Source organism: Ovis aries, chromosome 14 (assembly GCF_016772045.2).
Source record: "Ovis aries strain OAR_USU_Benz2616 breed Rambouillet chromosome 14, ARS-UI_Ramb_v3.0, whole genome shotgun sequence".
NCBI classification, from domain to species: Eukaryota; Metazoa; Chordata; class Mammalia; order Artiodactyla; family Bovidae; genus Ovis; species Ovis aries.
Genome location: NC_056067.1, coordinates 8,037,728 through 8,054,190, shown reverse-complemented (window position 1 = coordinate 8,054,190; position 16,463 = coordinate 8,037,728). Strand labels below are relative to the sequence as shown.

The 16,463-nt window shown below is 45.5% G+C and overlaps 1 protein-coding gene across 4 annotated transcripts in view; it reads left to right on the top strand.

The window, feature by feature from the left end:
- Positions 1-8,470, top strand: part of SDR42E1 (short chain dehydrogenase/reductase family 42E, member 1) — a 51,153-nt gene extending 42,683 nt beyond the window's left edge. For 2 of the 4 annotated variants that reach the window (XM_042231491.1, XM_027977666.2), the window contains exons 2-3: positions 5,151-5,243; positions 6,246-8,470. In XM_042231491.1, coding sequence (XP_042087425.1) covers positions 5,176-5,243; positions 6,246-7,356 — 1,179 coding nt within the window. In that variant the 5' untranslated portion in view covers positions 5,151-5,175 and the 3' untranslated portion in view covers positions 7,357-8,470. Of the gene's footprint in view, positions 1-2,652; positions 4,003-5,150; positions 5,244-6,245 lie in introns of those variants that run through there. The other 2 variants (XM_042231490.1, XR_009596271.1) reach the window with 2 other exon arrangements.
- Positions 8,471-16,463: the final 7,993 nt, after the last annotated feature.

Genomic DNA, 16,463 nt, shown 5'->3' with positions numbered 1-16,463 from the left:
CTGTGATATTGAATGGTTTGCCTTGGAAACAAACAGAGATCATTTTGTCGTTTTTGAGACTTCATCCAAGTGCTGCATTTTGGACTCTCTTGTTGACCATGATGGCTACTTCATTTCTTCTAAGGGATTCCTGCCCACAGTAATAGATATAATGGACCAGGTCTAGGATCTGTCAAATACTTCTTGTTCCTGCTGACATTCTTAGAGAAATGGCTTAGGTTTGCATGGAGTTATGATAGTTTGGGAAGCAGTTGGAAAATACCAATTATAAAACTTTGTGATTAACTTTTATCATAAACATCAGGAATAACTGTAAGACTGCAAGGATCTTTTGTGCAACAAATATCTAGGCAAAAGGAGTTTGAGTGGGTAGCTGGAGCAGAAGATCAGATGATAGAATTAACTTCCCTGCCAGTGCCAGTAAAACTCAAAGCTGTGTGCAAATACCCCTGTTTGTCATGATTGTGTCAACTTTCCCCTTAATGCTCTGCCGTTAATTTTCTTCGCAGATGTGTTTGGCGTTTTAGGTTTTACACCTCACAGCCCTTTTACCTGTATCAGGGTGACTCTCCTTATTGTCTGTAACTACTTGTTCATCATTATGGCTCTGACTGCTTTGTATTAAACACAGATAACTTTCAGATCACGTGTGGAGTTTGAGCAGCACTGTTTCTAAACCTTCTAGCCTCAATACAGTTTCCTGGTCTCAGTACAGTAAGAACACAGTTAACTTTTGCTTCTGTTCAGTACCTGGGCAGTAATTTAAAACATGCCATCATAGGGTTAAACGACCTGGATATATTTTTATCTTCCTTTAAAGTAAATACAGTAAATTTTTATCTTTATGAAAGCTGTCTTCAGTTCTGCTCGTGGTACTCCTTAGTGCCTAGATTTGTATGTTGCATTTTAATACCAGAGGGTCAGTAGCATCATCCTCTTGAACCCTGGGGATGAAGGAACTGTGTGCATAAGCTGAGGTTCTTATTACTGATCCTTCGCATTTAATTAGGTCTTTGTAAGTCTGAAATACTCCTAGTCATTTTTATGAGTTTCTTTTCTTGACTTCCCTGTGAGATGTCAACTTTATTACCCTCGTTCTATCTTAGTATTACCAAGGGGTCAGGCAGACTTTAAATTTCATTTTTTCTTATTTATAATTAAGATTCCCTTTTTTTTTTTTTTTTTTGGATCGTGTACTTAACCATAACCTGTATCTGCTAAAATGACGCCTCAGATTAAATGTTACCCTTCCCCTCAACCCAGAAGAAAGCAATTACTGAACAAAGCCACATTTTGGAAGAGCCTTAAAGCAATTGAGATTATAAACAGTGGTCTGAGTGCCCATCCCTGGAAAGAATCAGATGGAAACTAGTAAAGCAGCCACCATGAAATATAAAAAATCAGGCAGCCGTTTGAAGGAAAACCACGCAGACTCTCTTTTCTCCCTTGTGGCTTAGTGTTCATGGGAATTTCTTTTGGTTTCCTGCGAAATGTGTTTGCTGCGGTTTTTCTGTGCTCGCTGATGCAGGCAGCTGGAAAGGAGGAGGTGGCTTCTGGGTGGCGGCACTAATGGCTGGTCACCTATGAAGGTTTCACCAGCCGGGCGGATAGGCTTCTTTCATTGCCATTCGTCCTGCTAACTTATTAATCTTTCCTTACTCGTTACCACTCCTCTGACCCTCCAGTTCAAGTCAGTTACACAGGTTCTTGCCCCAGATAATTCTGGAATTAGTTGGAAGGTAATGAGGAATAGCGTGAATAGGCCTGACAGGTACTCTGAAGCATTAATGGTTTGAGTTGGTATATTCCTGGTGTGATTAGTGTGCACTTGAGCCAGGACTGGCCTGCGGTCTTAGGACTGGATGGGAACGTGCAATTTTAAAAACAAAGGACATTGATACACACTGCTGTATTTAAAGTGGATAACCAACAAGCACCTACCGTGTAGCACAGAGAACTCTGCTCAGTGTTATGTGGCAGCCTGGATGGGAGGGGAGTTTGGAGAAGAACATGTACATGTCTGTGGATGGCTGAGTGACTTTGCTGTGCACTTGAAACTGTCACAGCGTCGTTAACTGGCTATACTCCAACATAAAATAAAAACTTTTTAAAAAAAGGACAGTGAGAGATTTGGAAGAATTTCTTTTTTTTTTTCCTTTCCTAAAAAATATTTATTTATTCACTTACGTTCACTGCAGGATCTTTAGTTGCAGCATGAGAACTCTTAGTTGCAGCGCGTGGGATCTAGTTCCCTGATCAGGGATCGAACCCAGACCATCTTCAGTGGGAGCACGGAGTCTGAACCACTGAACCACCAGGGAAGTCCCTGAGAAGAATTTCTGTTGCCAAATTCTTTGTTGGGCTCTTTGAAGCCTTGTCCATTTTCTGATTTCCTTATCAGGGAATTCATGTGGGGACAGAAAAATATCTTAACCTTTTTTTTCCCCCCTCTGGCATCCTCTAAATGAAAACCCTGTAACCAAACAGAACAGTTCTAAAACCTGTAAGTGCAGTTTTGCTTAAGGGCATCACCGTCCTTAGACTTCACCTGCTGCCCCTGCCTCCTGGTGATCTCAGCTGAGCACACTGGCCCTGCCCCTTCATCACCCCTCACCTAGACTCCTGCCAACCTCCGGTCTCTCCCTCCTCCAGGTAAAGCTTAATCTTTGACAAGGACTGAAGTGAGCCCGCCGTCCTGGACACCTGCAGAGACTCTGTTGTCTGCAGAATAGAGTGCAGGCTCCCCCGAAGGAATCTTGGTTTCTCCTTTTTGCCTTCTACTTTAATTTGCAGAAGCCTGTCTCTTCTAGCATACGCTCCGGAACACAGGAATTTTGTCACATTTTGCTTTATGTCATTTTCATGCCAGAACTTTTCTTTTTAGGAACTAAGTTAAATGGCAGCACTGACTGGCATACACGATGACGACTCTTGGACATGGCCAGGCCCTGCATAGTTTGTGCCCATCATCATTTTACTAAATTGGCTGCATTTCACCATGTTCCAAATCATCCATGAATTCTGCACATACTTGATGGGCATCCACTGCATCCGAGGTTCTCTGGCGGGAACATGCCAGTGAGAAAGGCTGAAGGTTTTGGTTCTCATGGCACCCACATTCTGCTGGAAGGAGATCAGTAGTCAGAAAGGAAACAAATACATTTAGGCAATGTGCCACGAAGAAAACAAAGCAGCGTTCAGATAAGGGAGAGCTCTTCAGAAACTACCCTCTGTGTTGAGCACTTGAGCAGACCTGAGTATTGAGAAAGATGCAGCCTGGCAGGGATCTGGCTCGTTGGCGGTTCACACAGAGGTGAAGCAACAGGTGAAGTCTAAGGACAGTGAAGCAACAGGTGAACTCTTAGGACCGTGACGCACTTAAGCAAAAAGGGCACGTAGGCCTCAGAGCACAGATGAGCTTGGCATCAAGAGAAGGGAGAAGTTCAGGGGGGTGGAGCATAGAGTAGAGTCGCAACAAAAGAGTGAGAGGAAGTCAGAGAAGGAGATTGCCACCAGGTCATGGTGGTGACAGTAAGAAATCTGGGCTAAAGTGTCAGTGACTGACACCCTTCTGTGTCTGATAACAAAGTCATGTGATCATGTTAAGCGACAGAATGGACCGCAGCAAGTTTTATGGCTGGCTAGTCCAAATCCGAATGGGAGCGTCCTGCACTCAGAAAATAATAGAAACACAAGGTCGCATATTAAAAGGATGCCGGGGCATTCATTCATGATGGATTTTCTTGTAAGCACAACAAATGGCAACTGCTTAGTCAGACCTTGGGACTCCAGCCATCCTTCACATCATTTTGCTCAGTTTTCCTAATTTTCTCACCCTCAAGCCATGGACACAGTCACTTGCTGAATCTTGTCTTCAGCTGTCACACCAACTGATTTCTGAATGATCTGATTAGCTTTACTGGTGATCAAAGCTTCTTAGAGTTATCAAGAAGAAACTGACAAGCTTTATGTAATCCTGTACTTCTGAGAGACCTTATCATGGTAAGTGGGAATGTCAGAGAAAAATTGAATCCCTAGACTCTGTAACTCGAAGAAAAGGAAATTCAAGCAGTGACATCCATGGAGCACCTACACTACATCAGGCAATTTTTATACATGTTCCCATTCAGTCTCCAGAATCCTGCGAGCTTATTTTTAGCTCCGATGTTTAATGCAGCAGCAGCTCCGAGGGATGAACCTGTCCAAATGGTAGCACCTTTGGTTGCTTGCAGTCTCCCTAGCTAACCATACTTCTCAGTTGTCTTCACTTACTTGACTGAAAGAGAGAAAGTGTGTGTGTGTGTGTGTGTGTGTGTGTGTGTGTGTGTGTGTTTAAATGCATTTGAGGACCTGCAAGCCTCCTGTTCCATTTCTTCTTAAGTGGAAAGAGTTGAGTGGCCCACTTTTTGCTTGTTTTGTCTTGTTTTGTCTTGTTTTTGAAAGAAAGATGTCTTGGAGCCTTGAGAAAATAATAATTAGAATATAATTTTAGCATAGATGCGGAAGGAGGGAGAAGCAAGGTTCCCATAGGTATTGAGCACACACAGTACTTAGAAGATTTCCTGGGTGGGTGAATATGGTTTGCTACATAAAGGACCTTTCTGTCCTTCCCTGTTGTTGTGTTTTTTTTTTTTTTACATAAAAGCCAGTATTAAACTATGCTGCAGTGTGCTGTCTTAAACAAAAGATGTTGGAAATTTGCTTCAGAGTTCTGTCCTTGATTTTTTGGTGGGGGCAAGGGTGCAGAAAAGGACCCTCCCTACCAAATTTGAGCAACTTCTTTTCAAGAAGCCTCTAGTGTTTTCCACAGATTAAGAATAATGCTTTCTATTTGGAGAGTGCTTTGTGGTTTTTCAAAGCTCTCCCAGCTACATTATCTTATTTAACCTTCACACTGACCTTGCCAGGCAGTCAGAGCAGATTATTACTGTTCCTGCTGACACACGGGAAGAAATGTTGTACAGCCCAAGACGTGACAGGAGGGGGGTGGGCAGGAGTCAGCTAATGTCCCAAAGCCATGACGGGAACCCAGGTCTGAGCTCTTCTTTCTGCTGGAGCACACTGCCGTTTTGTGTCTATTAACCCCAAGAAGGGGACCATCGCCTCTGCGGTTGGGTTAGTAATAGTGGTGCATCCTGCTTTCTTCATAGGTCCTGATATCTTTGACTGCCACATATGGATTCCCACAAATCTCGAAAGGAAACGGTCCTCATTACAGGAGGAGGTGGCTATTTTGGTTTCCGGTCAGTACATCTGTAAAATATGTCTGTGGAAGTATTTTACCGGTAGTTGCTGGGAAAAGTATAGCTTTCAACCTACATTAATGCAGTGTAGACCAGGAATGAACCATGCTGCCCACTGTTCAGATTAGGAAATTGAAAGCTATAGATACATTCCACTTGAAGAGAAATTCTTTATAAAGCCATTGAATCGGGGTGGGGAGATAGTCATATCACACACACAAAAAATTAAAATAATAGCTATTCTTTCACAGTTATATTATCATTCATAAATATTCTGAAGAATAGATGGTGAGTGCTAGAACAGGGGGAGGAGGGGTTTTCTGGTGGCTCAGTGGTAAAGAATCCATCTGCAATACAGGGAGCTGCAGGAGATGCAGGTTCGATCCCTGGGTCAGGAAGATTCCTTGGAGGAGGGTATGGCAACCCACTCCAATATTCTTGCCTGGAGAATCCCATGGACAGAGGAGCCTGGTGGGCTACATTCCGTGGGGTCACAAAGAGTCAGGCACGACTGAAGTGAGCTAGCATGCATGCATGCCTGGAACGGGGGGCCGGGTGAATGTACTATGTGGACACCACCATCTTTGAAGATAAAGCCTCTCTCATTGCAATTTAAATAAATGTGAAGATGCTCGTTTTTTAATATTTGCATAAGCAAGACTTGGACCAGTGAACGTGTAAAGTGAGGAACTCACAGGATAAGCCAAGGACACTGGGAAAATTATATACTTTTCCAAAGAAAGAAAGAAAGTGAAGTCGCTCAGTCATGTCCGACTCTTTGTGAACCCATAGACTGTAGCCTACCAGGCTCCTCAGTCCATGGAATTTTCCAGGCAAGAGTACTGGAGTGGGTTGCCATTTCCTTCTCCAGGGGATCTTCCCAACCCAGGGAACAAACCCAGGTATCCCACACTGCAGGCAGACGCTTCACCGTCTGAGCCGTACTTTTCCAAGGCATAGCTTAATAGTGATTTGATCTAACTTACTCTTTTTTTCTTGCAGGCTTGGCTGTGCTCTGAACCAGAAAGGAGTCCATGTGATTCTGTTTGACATCAGCCGCCCTGAGACCATTCCAGAAGGCATCCGGTTTATACTAGGAGACATCCGCCGTCTCTCTGACATAGAGAACGCCTTCCAGGGTGTCGACGTGGCTTGTGTGTTCCATATCGCGTCTTATGGTATGTCGGGGCGCGAGCAACTGAATCAAAGCCTGATTGAAGAAGTCAACGTGGGGGGCACAGACAACATCCTCCAGGCATGCAGGAGGAGAGGGGTGCCAAGGTTAGTGTACACAAGCACTTTCAACGTCATCTTTGGAGGGCAGGTCATCAGAAATGGAGACGAATCCCTGCCTTACCTGCCCCTTCACCTCCATCCTGATCACTACTCTCGGACCAAATCTATCGCCGAGAAGAAGGTGCTGTCAGCCAATGGTATGGCCCTGGAGAGGGGCGGTGGGGTCTTGAGCACCTGTGCCCTGAGGCCGGCTGGCATCTACGGGCCTGGAGAACAGAGGCACCTCCCCAGGATAGTGAGCTACATAGAGAAGGGCCTGTTCAGGTTTGTGTATGGAGACCCCAAGAGTCTGGTGGAATTTGTCCACGTGGACAACTTGGTGCAGGCTCACATCCTGGCCTCAGAGGCCCTCAAAGCTGACAAGGGCCACATTGCTGCCGGGCAGCCCTACTTCATCTCAGACGGCAGGCCCGTGAACAACTTTGAGTTCCTCCGGCCTCTGGTTGAGGGCCTGGGCTACAAGTTCCCGTCCATCCGCCTCCCTCTGACCCTCATCTATTGCTTCGCTTTCCTGACAGAGATGACCCACTTCATCTTGGGGCGACTCTACAACTTCCAGCCCTTCCTCACCCGCACCGAAGTTTACAAAACCGGCGTCACACATTACTTTAGCCTGGAGAAAGCCAGGAAGGAGCTGGGGTATGAGGCTCAGCCGTTTGACCTCCAGGAGGCAGTTGAGTGGTTTAAAGCCCACGGTCACGGCAGACGTCCTGGGAGTCGTGACTCCAAGTGTCTTGTTTGGGATGGGCTGGTGATCTTACTCCTGGTTACAGTGGTTCTCATGTGGCTGCTGCCTTCCGTGATCCTGTCGGTGTGAAGGAGGAGCTGTACTGAGGTGTTACAGGACACCACTGAGGTGGTTATATATACTGAGGTGGTTTGCAGGAAACACACGTTTTATAAATAGAGAATAGATACCTGATGTCAACATTTGGATCTTCAAGTCACTACTTAAGAATAGATTCTTGGGGGACTTCGCCCTGGCTGTCCAGTGGTTAAGACTCTGAGTTTTCAGTGCAGGAGGTATGGATTCAATCTCTGGTTGGAGAATTAAGATCCCATGTGCTACACAGCACAGCCAAAAAAAAAAAAATTGATTCTTGGATTAAGTCTTCATTTCCTACCTCCTGGCACAAATCCTGAAGGGAGAAAACAGAAACCAGGATAAGTTTGAGATTCAGATCCTTGGGTCCTCCTCCTTTAGACATGGACAATAGACGTCATTCCGAAACCCACAGAGCTAAACTCCCTCAGATGGGAAATGTCTTACTTGAATTTCTCAGAAGCCAAAAATGTACTTATCTTCATTCCATACGTTCTACATTGACTTCACAGAGGTTGAAACACGATATGGGAATGGCAAAATGCTAACAGGCTTGCACTTGTGTGAAAAACACCAAGTTGAGCTACTTCCCGACAGCCCAAGCCTCTGAGGAGATGGTCACTTTTGCAGGGGAGGTGGTTGCTAGTTACATGTATGTTCTAGGAATGAGTTTTTGCCCTTCATGACATAAAGGTGTTATACCTGTGTGACCACATGGTAATGTTTGATATTGAAATGAACAGACCTTTATCTTACCTCCCAGGATTCTTTGGAGGGTTGAATTGGACCAGGTATATAAAGTGCCACTCACCACACTTACAAGCCATCATTTTTATTAATATTGTTATTACACATTCCTTATGAGGGTTTTCTTCCTCAGGCTATTCTGTTTAGAGGGTGCTGTTGCTACTGATCTTTCTGGAATACCTTTGTGACATGCCCTCAGAGTCTATAACAAGTGTGCTTAAATATATTCAGTGTTGATAAAGTTGTGGTCTCCAAGGAGAGATTGAAATCTGGGAAACAGCTAAAAATCTGATGATTGATGAGAATATTCAAGTTAATGATACCATTTGCAATTAAAAAATAAAGCATAACTCTCAACTAATAGACTGGTTTTCTTCCTGGGGAGAATTTCCGTTCTCTGAAGGCCTCTTCCAATGAAGAATGTTCTGAACAATGGTGGCATTGTCCGGGCGCCCACGGGGATTGCTGTGGCAGACATTCAAGTTGTACTGTCACATGGGAACCAAAGTGCAAAGAAGACAACATCTTCACCCATTCTCTGATTCCAACTACAGAAAGGACAGCATTCCTATGCTGTAAGGACAGACGGCTGTGGAAAGTCATGTTAGATTTGGTCTGAGAATATTTGTAGGTGGAGGGTGCTGGATGAAGAGGCCCTGGTGCATCTTGCCTGGACATTTTGGAAAAAGTGCTCAACTTGATACCAGAGGATCTGCAACCATGGATATCTTGTGTGGTCTTTTAACCCAGTAACTGCAGCCTCTCTAGGGCCTCAGTTGCCTGCTTTGGGAAATAGGAATGTATTTGCCCTTTCTATTAACCCACCTTTGGGCTTTTCAAGTGGCACAATGGTAAAGAATCTGCCTGCCAATACAGGGGACACAAGAGACACAGGTTCAATCCCTGGGTTGGGAAGATCCCTTGGAGTAGGAAATGGCAACTCACTCCAGTATTCTTGCCTGGAGAATCCCATGGACAGAGTAGCCTGGCAGGCTACAGTCCATGGGGTTGCAAACAGACACGATTGAGTGAGTATCCAGCGCATTAACCCACTTAGCCACCTCACAGGGTTTGTTCTGAGCATAATGTAAGATGTAGTGAGTACTTTTAATATATAATTTAATATATAAATTGCAACATTAATATAAGATAGTGGTGGGATTGTTTTTAGTAAAATATGAGTCTTTTATTTTGCATTTCATGAAGTTAACTTAGTCTGAAGGTAACTTGTCTGACCAAGGCTTCCCTGGTGGCTTAGATGGTAAAGAATCTGCCTGCAATGTGGGACACCTGGGTTTGATCCCTGGGTCGGGAAGATCCCCTGAAGAAGGGGATGGCAACTGACTTCAGTATTCTTGCCTGGAGAATTCCATGGACAGAGGAGTCTGACAGGCTACAGTCCATGGGGTCACAATGAGTCAGACATGACTAAGTGACTAATACTTTGACTTTTCAACTTGTCTGAGTATCTGCAGCATACCTAACACTCCAGCTGCTAAAGGGCAGGTGTATCTGCCCTTTACAGAGTTGCAGTCCAGCAGTGACATGGTGTATCCATAAGGGAAGGCAGCTGAGAGACCAGGTAAGTGCAGTAAAGCATTTTTTTTTAATTTGTTGTCACTGAGAGGCCTCAGACTTTCAGAACATTTTTAATGAAGTTCTTCAAAAGAATGGCAGATAGTTCTAAGTTTTCTTATACCAACTATACTGAGCACAGTGGATTTTTCTTGTTTATGTTTTCTACAATGAAGGTATCTAAATGAAATTGATAGATGGGCTTCATTGTCATCTAAATATGAGACATTTGATGTTTTCACAACATTTGACATACTTGTCCAATATCTCCTTGAAACATAATCCATTTACTTTTCATGAACTCGCACTCTTCTGGCCTTTCTCTTTGTTTTAATGATTTATTGTTACATAACAAATTACCCCCCAAGACATATCATCCTAAAATAACAAATATTACTTCTCAGTTGCTGTGGGCCAGGTATCTGGGTGTGGCCTACCTGGGTAAGCTCTAGTTTAGGGTCTCCTGACGTTGGCTGGCGCTGCAGTCATCAGAAAGCTTGACTGAAGCCAGAGGATCCACTTCCAGGATCACCCATGTTACTGTGGGCAGGAGAACTCAGTTCCTCAGCATGTGAGCATCTCCATAGGACTCAGTGTGTGGCATCCTCATGACATGGCGACTGGCTTCCCCCCAGAGCAGGTGATTCAGGAAAGCAAAGTGGAAGCTGCAGTGTCTTTCATGACTTGTCCTCAAGTCACACAGTGCACTCCACACTATGTACACTTTACACAGGTCAGTCCTTTTCAGTGTGGTATTCAGTACAAATAACGGAGGAGGAGTGTTGTGGGTCCCATCTTGGAGGCTGACCTCCACCATCTGATTCATCCTTCCTCTTCCATGAAAGGTAGCCTATATTTGCAGCTACATAATTTTCTCAGCCTGCTTCCCCTTGGTAGAATTTGAGGGGGTCAAAGTGAAGAACTGGCTCCTTGAAAAAGACTCTGATGCTGGGAAAGATTGAAGGCAGGAGGAGAAGGGGACAACAGAGGATATGGTTGGATGGCATCACCAACTCAATGGACATGAGTTTGAGCAAGCTTCAGGAGTTGATGATGGACAGGGAAGCCTGGCCTGCTCTGGGGGGAAGCCAGTCGCCATGTATGAGGATGCCAGATAGTGAGTCCTACGGAGATGCTCACATGCTGAGGAACTGAGTTCTCCTGCTCACAGTAACATGGATGATCCTGGAAGTGGATCCTCTGGCTTCAGTCAAGCTTTCTGATGACTGCAGCGCCAGCCAACGTCAGGAGACCCTAAACTAGAGCTTACCCAGGTAGGCCACACCCAGATACCTCGTGTGCTGCAGTCCATGGGGTCTCAAAGAGTCGGATACAGCTGAGTGACTGAACTGAGCTGAAAGGCCTCTTTCCCTTTTGTAGTGTATCCCTTTTAGTCCTAATTATTGTGAACACTTTATGTGTCTCCTAGGAATCTCACTGCAGTCACTCTATTAGGCAAGAGCCCCACCCACATATTTCTCTGAGATATATTCTATACTGTGAGTTTCTCCTGAGACTGTTGAGGGACAAATGCCCTCGAGCTTCTTAGAAATCACTGTTTGAACCAGACCTCTTTCTGTTTGAACCAGAGGTACCAGTTTAGGTCTCTAAAGATTCAGGTCTCAGAAGATTTTAGCCACCAGCTTGGTCATGCACTGTCATTTCCACAATCTATGGGCTGCCCTGACTAGCTGCCTCCACATGGGAGGACCTCTAGGATATGAAAACCAAGAAGGGGGGGTCACTGGAGGCCAAGCTGGAGTCTGCTCCCACACTTCTGCATCTCACCAGTTTTTCATGATCAATTTTTTCCGTGCTCAGCACGAGGCCCTTGTCTAAAACCAGTTTCTCCTGAAGTGATCTTGTCCAAGCTCCTCACTTTAATTTCCATCTCTATTCCAAATATATTGATACAATACTAAATTTACAGTTCTAGCCCCACCCATCCAACCACCTCTGCACCTCCAGCTGGATATTTCACAAACACTTTGCAGTCAACATATCTAACATGAAATTCACAATCCCTCCAAATTCTTACAGGGTTCCTCTCCTTAATAGATGTCACCAATGTTGAATTTCTCATGCCAGAAATCTGGGATAATCTTTGCTCCCGGCTACCTGACACATCTGACCCACCTTTAGCCCTTGAGTTTACCTTCTGCCCATTCCCAGGGCACAGGTGTCACTGCTCTCCCCTGGCTCCAGTAACAGCCTTTTTTCCATCTGCATCCACTTCTGTGTCCCTTTAACCCCTTTTCCACGTGCTAAGCAGAGTGGTCTTATAAAGGTGTAAATCTGTGTCACTTCCCTACTCCAAGCTCTCTGGGTTTAGGTTGAGAATCCTTAATGCAACCCAAGAGACTTTGCCTGATCTGACTCCGCCCACCTCTCCCTGGTCATCTGACACCATACTGCCTTCTCTGTCCGGCTACACCAGCTTCTTGCAGGGTCCTGAGTTCCGAGCTTCTCACACCCACTCCCCAACTTACTGACCTGTGTGTTTATTTCATATCTCAGGTTGATTTTCTTCCGGAGGCCTTCCATGATCCTAAAAATTTAGGGTTGGCCCTCCAGCCACAAGCCCTCATAGCACCTGCTTCTTTTGTGTGGCCTTTCTCACAGCTGTCATAGTTTGAGTCATCATGTGTCGACTGCCTGTAAGTTCCACAAGGGCAGAACTTTTCCTTGCTTACTCTTGTACCTCTAACACCTAGCACAATATGGGACTTCGATAATAAGTATTTGTTATAAAAATACTTATTGAATTAATGTAGTTTTTCCTTCCAAGGGTGAATACCCATTTCTTCGTGTACATCACTTACTGTTTGTAATCTCTTGAAAACTGGGAAAATATCCAACCTACGAGAATTGTGTGTCAACTAAGTCAAGACTAGATGAAGTCTAGTAAATCAGTAAGCTCATTCTCCATATAAATTGGTGGCATTCCATCCACATCAGAGCCAAAAAGCCAACCACTTAAAAGAACTCAATCTATTATCTGAAAGGCAGCTCCTTTGCTTTCTAAGGTCAGGAGATACTGCAGTTAAGGAATTCCATTATTACAGGGTTCCCAACTTCCCTCAACCAGGTGGAGCCTCCAAACCTGCATAGAACTATGAAATGATACTCAGCCTGGTGCATGGCTGGAGGACGGCGGAGGGGAATTTCCTAGACGCCTGAGCATAAGCCACCCAGCACTGCCACCCAAAACACTGCCTCCAAGGAATGGGTGAGCAGTTATCCATAAGCCTGTGGGAGGGTCACACCATGTGACATACAGCCCCTGTCATGGAACCCAAAGGACATGCCAAAGCTGCTGGAGTCTGCAGGAAGGAAGAGGGGCCCAGCAGGCCTGTTCAAATCCTGGATTTGCTTAATGCTGCTCCAGTCATAGGTGGCAAAGGATGCCATATTAAGAACTGTACCAGTTACAGAAGGGCCAATTAACTGATTGTGGCACCACATTACCTAGGTTATCGTATTTCTCAAACTATAGAGTCGGCATAGGGATTCTTTTCAAGAGGAGGTTTTATTGTCCTAAATCACGTAATATGCTGATTGTAAGAAATCCAGTATTGCTGTGTCAGATTTAATTGGTTTGCTCACAACGTTGGGGCATCTTCTACCGTGGATTCCTTCCAAATCCCTACCAGTTCACTGAGCCTTACAGACAGGTTAGAAGAAATAGCCTGCAGAATTCTACTCCCGGTCCCCAACACAGCCATGCACCCTAGAGTTAAGAACACCCCCTGTTAGCTGGCATGGGAAGCCGACACCAGCAATTCTTACTGAAGCTGTCACTGTTGGCTACCATCATCTCTTGCTGTGGAAGGTGACACCCGCCCCCTCCCATTTCAAAACAAGAAATTCAATCCCAGCCCTTAGGACTGACCTCCACAAACAAGACCTAGCCAATCAAAAAACTGCCCTCCTTCTGACTGCAATCATTGGGCCAGAGTGGGCCAATCAATGTCCTCTTCTCAACTTTTCCGGCGAACGTTCAGCAGGGAAATAGCTTTTGCGGAGGTTGCTTCTTTGCGGGGGCGGTTGGGGGATTGTCGCTGGGCTTTGGGGCTGCCATGAACTGGCGTATCGCAGAAGAGAGACCAAATTCTGATAATGTTTGGGCTCGCGGTTCCAGCTGTGAGTTGAGCACAATAGGGCCATGAAATGGAGAGAGAGGAGGTCCTCGGAGCCAGCGCCGCGCCTTTGCCTCCCGCCCAAGGCTCACCTCTTCCTGGACTGTGCTGTCATGTGAGTCTCCATATATTTTGTTTTCTGCTTAGTCTTTTGAGCTGGGTTTTTTCTCCGTGAATTGGAAAAGGTCTTGGTTTATAGTCTCCACTGCCCGATCCTGGGCACAGATGAACATCCTCTGTAGTAGTTTCCGAAGGCACTCACTTTCCATTCTCCTGTGTACCCCCTTCCTTACAAAGAGGGCCTTTTTTTTAGCACCCCCACCCCCCACCCCCTGGGAACTGAACATTTGCTGGAGTTCTTCCAGAACGGACTAATTTCCTTTTCTAGAATAGCATGTGTTTGGACTGGACACATATTTAAACAGTGTTGTTGAAACTCTTTCTCCAGTGGACCACCTTGAATGTTGAACGTGGTCCATTGGAGAAGGAAATGGCAAACCACTTCAGTGTTCTTGCCTTGAGAACCCCATGAACAGTATGAAAAGGCAAAAAGTATGACAATGAAGTATGACCTACCCATGCTGGTAGGTGCCCAATAAGCTACTAGAGAAGAGTGGAGAAATAACTCCAGAAAGATTGACGAGAGAGAGTCAAAGAGAAAACAACATCCAGTTGGGGATGTGACGTGATAGAAGCAAGGTCTGATGCTGTAAAGAGCAATATCGCATAGGAACCTAGAATGTTAGGTCCATGAATCAAGGTAAATTAGAAGTGGTCATACAGGTCATGGCAAGAGTGAACACTGACATTTTAGGAATCAGTGAACTAAAATGGACTGCAATGCTGCTGCTAAGTCGCTTCTGTCAAGTCTGACTCTGCGCAATCCCATAGACAGCAGCCCACCAGGCTCCTCTATCCCTGGGATTCTCCAGGCAAGAATACTAGAGTGGGTTGCCATTTCCTTCTCCAGGACTGGAATGGTCAAATAATTCAGATGACTGTTGTATCTATTCCTGTGGGCAGGAATCCCTTGGAACAAATGGAGTAGCCCTCATAGGCAACAAAAGAGTCCAAAATGCAGTACTTGGGTGCAGTCCCAAAAATGACAGAATGGTCTCTGTTCGTTTTCAAGGCAAACCATTCACTATCATGGTAATCCAAGTCTATGCCCCAACGAGTAATGCTGAAGAAGCTAAAGTTGAATGGTTCTATGAAGACCTACAAGATCTTCTAGAACTAACACCCAAAAAGGATGTCCTTTTCATCATAGGGGACTGGAATGCAAAAGGAGGAAGTCAAGAGATAACCTAGAGTAACGTGAGGAGACCCCGTGTCCGAGGTCAGGGCAGCGGCCAGGAGGAGCTACCCCGCATCCGAGGCTAGTGGCAGCCAGGAGGAGACACCCCATGTCTGATATCAGGGGCGGCCAGGAGAAGCCACCTTGCGCCTGAGGCCAGGGGTGGTGACCTTGAGGAGCCACCCCGAGCCCGAGGCCAGGGCCGGCAGCCGGGAGGAGCAACCCGAGGAGTGGTGGCTGCACAGGCACAGGAGGGCCTAGAGGAGCTATCCCTAGGTCAGGAACGGTGGCGGTAAGGAGATACCCCTCGTCCAAGGTAAGAAACAGCGGCTGTGCTTTGCTGGAGCAGCCGTGAAGAGATACCCCACGCCAAGATAAGGGAAACCCAAGTAGGATGGTAAGTGTTGCAAGAGGGCATCAGAGGGCAAACACACTGAAACCATACTCACAGAAAACTAGTCAATCTAATCACACTAGGACCACAGCCTTGTCTAATTCAATGAAACCAAGCCATGCCTGCGGGGCAACCCAAGACGGCCGGGTCATGGTGGAGAGGCCTGACAGAATGTGGTCCACTAGAGAAGGGAATGGCAAGCCACTTCAGTATTCTTGCCTTGAAAACCCCATGAACAGTAGGAAAAGGCAAATGATAGGATACCAAAAAAGGAACTCCCCAGGTCATTAGGTGCCCAATATGCTACTGGAGATCAGTGGAGAAGTAACTCCAGAAAGAATGATGGGATGGAGCCAAAGCAAAAACAATACCCAGTTGTGGATGTGACTGGTGATAGAAGCAAGATCCGATGCTGTTAAGAGCAATATTGCATAGAAACCTGGAATGTCAGGTCCATGAATCAAGGCAAATTAGAAGTGGTCAAACGAGATGGCAAGGGTGAACATCGACATTAAGGGAATCAGTGAACTAAAATGGACTGGAATGGGTGAATTTAACTCATTACATCTACTACTGCGGGCAGGAATCCTTCAGAAGAAATGAAGTAGCCATCATGGTCAACAAAAGAGTCCGAAATGCAGTACTTGGATGCAGTCTCAAAAACGACAGAATGATCTCTGTTCGTTTCCAAGGCAAACCATTCAATATCACAGTTATCCAAGTCTATGCCCCAACCAGTAAGGCTGAAGAAACTGAAATTGAACGGTTTTATGAAGACCTACAAGATCTTTTAGAACTAACACCCCCAAAAGATGTCCTTTTCATTATAGGGGACTGGAATGCAAAAGTAGGAGGTCAAGAAACACCTGGAGTGACAGGCAAATTTGGCCTTGGAATGCGGAATGAAGCAGGGCAAAGACTAATAGAGTTTTGCCAAGAGAACGCACTG